This window comes from Panthera uncia, chromosome D4 (assembly GCF_023721935.1).
Source record: "Panthera uncia isolate 11264 chromosome D4, Puncia_PCG_1.0, whole genome shotgun sequence".
NCBI lineage: Eukaryota > Metazoa > Chordata > Mammalia > Carnivora > Felidae > Panthera > Panthera uncia.
In genome coordinates, this window is record NC_064807.1 from 42778305 (window position 1) to 42785336 (window position 7032).

The 7032-nt window shown below is 38.1% G+C and overlaps 1 protein-coding gene and 1 pseudogene across 1 annotated transcript in view; one reads left to right on the plus strand and one right to left on the minus strand.

Annotated features, from left to right (window-relative positions):
* The window catches only part of HAUS6 (HAUS augmin like complex subunit 6), a 36159-nt gene extending 29482 nt beyond the window's left edge, over positions 1 to 6677 (minus strand). The window contains exons 1-2 of the mRNA XM_049619576.1: positions 6226 to 6677; positions 1553 to 1648 (exon numbers count right to left, since the gene is read on the minus strand). Coding sequence (XP_049475533.1) covers positions 1553 to 1648; positions 6226 to 6353 — 224 coding nt within the window. The 5' untranslated portion in view covers positions 6354 to 6677. The remainder of the gene's footprint in view (positions 1 to 1552; positions 1649 to 6225) is intronic.
* Positions 2231 to 3122, plus strand: LOC125924117 (gamma-glutamylcyclotransferase-like; annotated as a pseudogene).
* Positions 6678 to 7032: the final 355 nt, after the last annotated feature.

A 7032-nucleotide genomic window follows, 5' to 3' on the forward strand; every position in this document is an offset into this window, starting at 1 on the left:
CATTAATGCTAAATGAAACAAGACTAACATTTGTAGATTTCAACTAAAGAAAGACACCAACTTGTGAGAAATTGGGTCTTTTTCTTTATAAATAACTATAAGACTAAGGTCAGTTTACTGTAAATCATCAGTGAATAGGTATGTTAAGTGAAGGAATGAATCACCATTAAAATTAGTACGAATCAGCTAAAGACCACACTCTCAATGGATTCACTGCACTAATGCATAAAGATGGTATATATAAATTAGTACGTTAAGCCTGGAAAGAGAGAGAGAGAGAGAGAGAGAGAAACATAGTTACACAGAAGAGTACAGAAGGAATGACATAAGAGCTTTTGACTCCTAGAGATAATCCATATCATACTCAGTGTGTGCTACTGTTTTGTGTTTAAACAAGATATAAAATTATTAAAAAGTTTTGCCTTTGTTTTAGTCAAAAATAATAGACTTTAAAATTTACCTATTGCTTTCCCCTGATAAATTTGTATCCTGAGGCAATTTTTTTTTATGTATCTATAGCATAAAATACACTCTATAGTCATATAAAAAATTAAGTATGCACGGAATAAATAGACTAAAAGGCTGGAATGTCAACAGTGATATTTTCTGGTTGGTGAGTTTAGGCATGATTTTTACTTCCTTCCTTACATTTTTTGTATTTCTCGAATTGCTTAAAATGAGCTGTATTTTGTTTATCATCAGGAAAAAAAAAATCAGAAAATCTATTTTTATTTAGCAGAGAAAACCCTACAGTTTAATGATACAGATTTCCAAAAAAATGTTTTAAAAATACCTGTTCTCCTGGTCACTCATAACTGAAGACAAAATATTAAGAATAAATTATCAAAAATAACAAAGCCTAAACAAATGATTTACTTGTTGCTTTTCTATTTAAGAGGACAATGGCATAATATAAATATTAAAACATATTTTAACACTTCTTCTGACGAAGGAAACCCAAATCACGTGCAAAAGAACTTGGAACCAAGGTTAATGGGTATTCACATTTTTATCTCCTCCTTGAACTATTTAATATTCAACAGTATCTAACATGAGACTAAGTTTAATAGGAATGATTTTCACCTACAGCATTTGACACTTTTGTATATCACCGACAAAAATAGTAAGGATTTACAGAAATCTAAAAGTAAAAGTAGATAAAACAAGTAACACTGCCTACAGGAAAAGGAGTAAGGCAGAGGGTAATCCAGCAAAAAACAAAGAAAGGACAAAGTGAGCCATATAGATAGATTGGTACCAATTAACTGTTTCGCCTTATAATTATGAAAAATGTTAGGAAATAATTTTATAAAACAAAATCTATCTTATCCATGAAATAATCAATGATTTTAAGATAAGTACCAAAGAAAAATCACTCAGATATACAAAGCTTGAACACTAAATTTCTAAGACTCACACCTGATTTTTGTGACATCCGTTCAAAATAATAATGAAAGGCCAAAGTTGAAATTCTGGTTTACACCAAAGCATACTCCCTTTTCAAATTAGAGAATGACTACCTACAAAAAGAAAATAAATTAACCTGACTCACTTGAAAACTTCTTTGGTGAGAGACTGGTCCAGCGTTTGGAACAAAAAATAAGAAACGATTTGAAAGGCATCACGATTCAGCTTGTCAAACATGTTCCTAGTAGTTTAAAAAGAAATAGAAACAGGAAAAAAAAAAAGGGGGGGGGGGAGAAGAAATCGTTAATAAAAGGAAACATCATCAAAAGCTGTGTAAGAGTTTAACACAAATTAATATTTTTAATTCTCTTCAAGAGGTCAAGGCAAATTAATTTTTCATTCATGTTCATTTTTATAAGAAAAACAATAAACTTTTACTTTCTGAGTCTGAAAGTACAGATCAAATAGAAGAAAACTGGTAGAACTTCCTTTACTGCAATGAGAATATCGTACAAAAAAAGGAAAGCCTAATTAGGTAAAGAGAAAACTATGGCCTATGACATGGTGAAGATGATACAAACCAACATTTACTGAATAATAATAAAAGTAACTAATAATAGTTTATCACTTCCCAGGTATTATTTTAAGCCTTTTACAGGCAATAAATCATCTAATCTTCACAACAACCATGAAATACTGTGCTAGCTGCTTTACCATGGATTATTTTACGACATTAGAATGTAGTTTGATTACTCTCATTATACAGATGAAAATTTTTTTAATTTAGAGGTTTGCTAAAATTACCCAAAATCATATAACCAGGATGTGCAAGAGCAGTGATTTGAAGTATGTTATCTGACCCGAGTCCAGTGTCTTTACCATTACATTTTAACTCCAGAACCATCACCATATAATGTAATTCTAGCAAGTCTTTTAAAGTTTTGGTTTTTCCGACTTCCCTAGCTAATCAAGACAACGCCTAAAAAAAAATACAATATGTTAAAAATAACAACAAACTAAACCTTGTAAGAAATGCTGTAAGGAATCAAGAGTTAACATAAGGGCACTATGGCAGCCACTGGGCCAGAGTCATCAGCCACTGTTGTACAATGGATGTGTACTCCTCACACCCCTGTCTCAACCCTTGGTGTCTGGTAAGACACAGAAAATTCAGGCTTCAGGAACTGTCAGAGCCAAGAGGAGGAGAGTTTTCTGAACTTCATCTACAGCAACAACCTGCTGAATGAAAGGATCCACCTCAGACACCGTGTTCCACTCCATGGCCTACCTGTAGGATTTTAAGCTAACTATGCCAACTTCCAGGGCAAAACAAGGAAAACTTGGCATGGAGATACAGCCACCATTTTTCAAAGGCCTAGCAGTGAAGGCAGAGTAGTAGAATGGAAAATGAAAAAAGCAATTTAAGTTCTCTGAATAAATGAAAAGGAGATAGAAATGGAACACACCCCCAATAAAGTTTACACTCAAGAAGGAAAAGAAATAACCTGCCAAAGTTATCAGATAAGAAATTATGAGAGTGCTCCCCCATTACTCTAGCATAAAAAGGTCATTTGCATGGGTGCAAAAGAGAACAGCTTGCCATTGGAGTATCAACAAAAGTTAAAAGCCAAAGAACCAAATAACTATAAAGGAAAGGTCTCAAAGGAAACCGAAGACATTATCAAAAAGAGAAAAACAGAAACTCACTAGAACATAATACAGTATATCTAAGGATAGTCTATGTGCTAATATAAATTTTTTTTTGAGAGAGAGATGAGAAAGACCAAGCAGGCACCACGCTCAGCACAGAGCCCGACTTGGGGCTCAATCACTAGACTGTGAGATCATGACCTGAGCTGAAATCAAGAGTCGGAGGCTCAACCAACTGAGGCACCCAGGCGTCCCACAAAAATTTTAATATAAAATATTTTTAACAATTAGAACAGGGGTCTGAGATATTTCCATGTTCAATAATACATTTTCAACAATGATCTGAGGGATCTCAATTGGGTGGTTCCTTATTTTCAGAATCTAAAAAGAAACTGGCTTAGAAGTTAGGCAATTACAAAAGGAGCTGTGAGGCATTGGAATTCATGACAAATATACATGAATGCTCCTTCTATGAACACATAAAGCTATGTTCTGGCATTGAAAAAAAAAGAGTTAAAATTCCCATGCTTACTCCTATGTCAAACAACACTTTTGTCCTTGAAATATTTCTATTCCTCAACGAACACAAGTGAAGCTCCTACCTTATCTCTCAAACCAGATATTTTTTTCACATAGTACCCTGTTGTCTTCACTTTGACATTATAATTTTTAATAAGACATTTGTTGAATGTGGGAATGCAAGCTGGTGCAGCCACTCTGGAAAACGGTATAGAGGTTCCTCAAAAAACTAAAAATAGACCCTACGACCCAGCAATTGTACTACTAGGCATTTATCCATGGGATACAGGTGTGCTGTTTTGAAGGGGCACATGCACCCCCATGTTTATAGCAGCACAATCAACAATAGCCAAAGTATGGAAAGAGCCCAAATGTCCATCGGTGGATAAATGGATAAAGAAGAGGTGGTATACTGGGGCGCCTGGGTGGCTCAGTCGGTTAAGCGGCCGACTTTGGCTCAGGTCATGATCTCACGGTCCGTGAGTTCGAGCCCCGCGTCGGGCTCTGTGCTGACAACTCAGAGCCTGGAGCCTGTGTCAGATTCTGTGTCTCCCTCTCTCTGACCCTCCCCCGTTCATGCTCTGTCTCTCTCTGTCTCAAAAATAAATAAACGTTAAAAAAAAGAAGAGGTGGTATAGATATACAATGGAGTATTACTTGGCAATCAAAAAGAATGAAATCTTGCCATTTGCAACTACGTGGATGGAACTAGAGGGTATTATGCTAAGTGATATTAGGCAGAGAAAGACAAAAATCATATGACTTCACTCATATGAGGACTTTAAGAGACAAAACAGATGAACATAAGGAAAGAGAAACAAAAATAATATAAAAACAGGGAGGAGGACAAAACAGAAGAGACTCATAAGTATGGAGAACAAACTGAGGGTTATGGGAGGGGTTGTGGGAGGGGGGATGGGCTAAATGAGTAAGGGGCACGAAGGAATCTACTCCTGAAATCACTGTTGCACTATATGATAACTCATTTGAATGTAAATTTTAAAAAATTTAAAAAAAAAATTAAAAAAAAAAAAAGATCTACAAAGTTGACTAATAAAGAGAAAAGTCCTAATATGTATTGGGAACTTATATTCCCAAGCACTATTCTTGGCCTTTTGTACCTATTTATGATTTAATCATCTTGCCTTCTTTGTGAGATAACTGTTATAACTCACTAGATAAACTGTTTGAAGAGAGAATTAGAGACATTAAACGATGTGCCTAATAAATTAAAAAAAAAAGATATTTGTTGAATGAAGGTTTGTTCATCCACTAGACTGATATTCTGTAAGGGAAAAATTTATGTCTATTCTGTTCACCACTGTATATCTAGGTCCAATACTGGGTTCGATTAATACCTGTTGAATAAACAAACTGAATGAATCACCCTTTCTTTCCATTCTCATTGCTGCCTTAGTTTAGGCCTATCTAACTGCAAAGTTCTAATTCCCCCTCTAATTCATTCTCTGTAATACAACCAGAATGATTTTTCCAAAGTGCAAATCTTCTGGGCAAATAGTAATGAAATTGTTGGATCATATATGTTAAGCATATGTTTAACTTTATAAGCGGTTACACAACTACTTCTGCACAGAAACTAGAAAATCCTATGACTTCACTAAAAAAACAATGAATTTTACGATATATAAATGTAAATTAATAAAAAATCTTTAAAAAAATTTTGAAATAAATTTGATGGTACATTCATGCTTGAAGCATTTTAAAAAGGACATCTATGGGGCACCTGGGTGGCTCAGCCGTTGAGTGTCCGACTCTAGATCTCAGCTCAGGTCTTAATCCCACGGTTAGGGGATCAAGCCCTGCAGTCCAGCTGGGCACTAAGTATGCAGCCTGCTTAAGAAATTCTTTATTTCTCTCTCTCTCTCTCTCTCTCTCTCTCTCTCTCTCTCTCTCTCCCCCTCTCTGCCCCTCTCCCCCACTCACACTCTCTCTAAAATAAAAATTAAAAATAAATAAATAAATACTGCCACTCTAAGAACTCAAATAATCAGAAAAGTCAAAAGACTGAGGACAGGAAATAGCCTATGTATCTCAAATTTCTCTTGGCCTACAGCGGGTAAGATAATACTCTAAAGTTGCTAAGTTTAGACACAGAAACATAAAGTATTTAGATTTATGATAACTATTATACCAGTGACAAAGTAGGGAAGGTCCTTTTACTATCCAACTTAATACCCTTTTCTACCTTTTTTTTTTTTTTGCTTACTACAGAAAAAAGTTTTTGCTAATTCAAAAAGTAAAAGTTATGAAGAACCACCTTAAAATTAAAAGGCTCCCTTGAGTCCTAAAGCCGTTGAACATACTGTTCCCACACCCTTCCACTGCCACCCCTCCCTCAACTTCGCAGACCACCCAACGTCAACACTAAAGCAGAATTAAGCTGTCCCTCCAGTTCTGCCCCAACTGCAGACATTACTCCCCTACAAACCGCTCCCGGCACGGTCCCACAATTATTAGCTTCTGCCACCAGGCTGGCAGCCACTGGGAGCAAGGGCTTTGTAGCCACTGCTGGCACAAAGTAACCGCTCGACCGCTCGATTCATCAACCTGCCAGGTCCGCGAAAGGGTGGGTCACACCAACGCGTCTGGGCTAGGACTCCCCCGCCCCGCCAGCCCGAGGCTCCTTACACTCCGAGGTGCGTGTGAGACACGATCTTTCCGCAGGCAATGGTGGCCGGGCCTGGCTCAAAGCCGAGCGCCTGCAGATACATCCAAAGATGCTCCTTCTCGAAAGAGGTGACCCAGACCGAGCTCATCTTCGCGGTAGGCAGTATTACTGCAAAGGAACTAAGGGCAGGCCCAAACGACTCAGAGGCCCCTCATGCTCCCTCCCTACGGGCAGCCTGAGGTAGTGGCGGCCCCTCCATTGCCACCGCTTGTTCCTCTCTCGCCCGGAGCCATTTCACCTCAAACGGCAGTAAAGTCTCAGGGAAATGAAGAACCTAACGGTACTATGGTACAACTGCCCAAGCTAAGGTAATAGAGACCAAGACTCCCGCGCTTCCGGAAAGGCGGTAAACGCCGGCGCTGCCCGGCTTCCGGGGGAGGAGGGACTTCCTCGGCCGACTATATCTCCCGCCATGCAAAGCGCCCTTCTCTCCCTCCCTTTCCGTCAGGCCCAGACAAAACACTACAAGACCCACACTGCATTGCGCTGCCAGCGACTATTGCTCTTGGGTAACTGCAAAAAGTATCTTGCAGGGTTGTGCAGCTTCGCGCTTTCTGATTTTTAGTATCTCTCATTCTTTTTGCTCATGTAGGTCTATTTCATTGGCTAAAAGCCGTAGATTTAGGACTCTGACTCGGTGTAGTGAAAAAGCATTGGGTTCCGTCTTCACCTGCCTCACTAGCTGTGAGATCTAAACACATCTAACCCCTAAGCCCCAGGTGTATTATTAGTAAAATCTTGTGTGCCCTCAAGTGCTAAATGTTCCT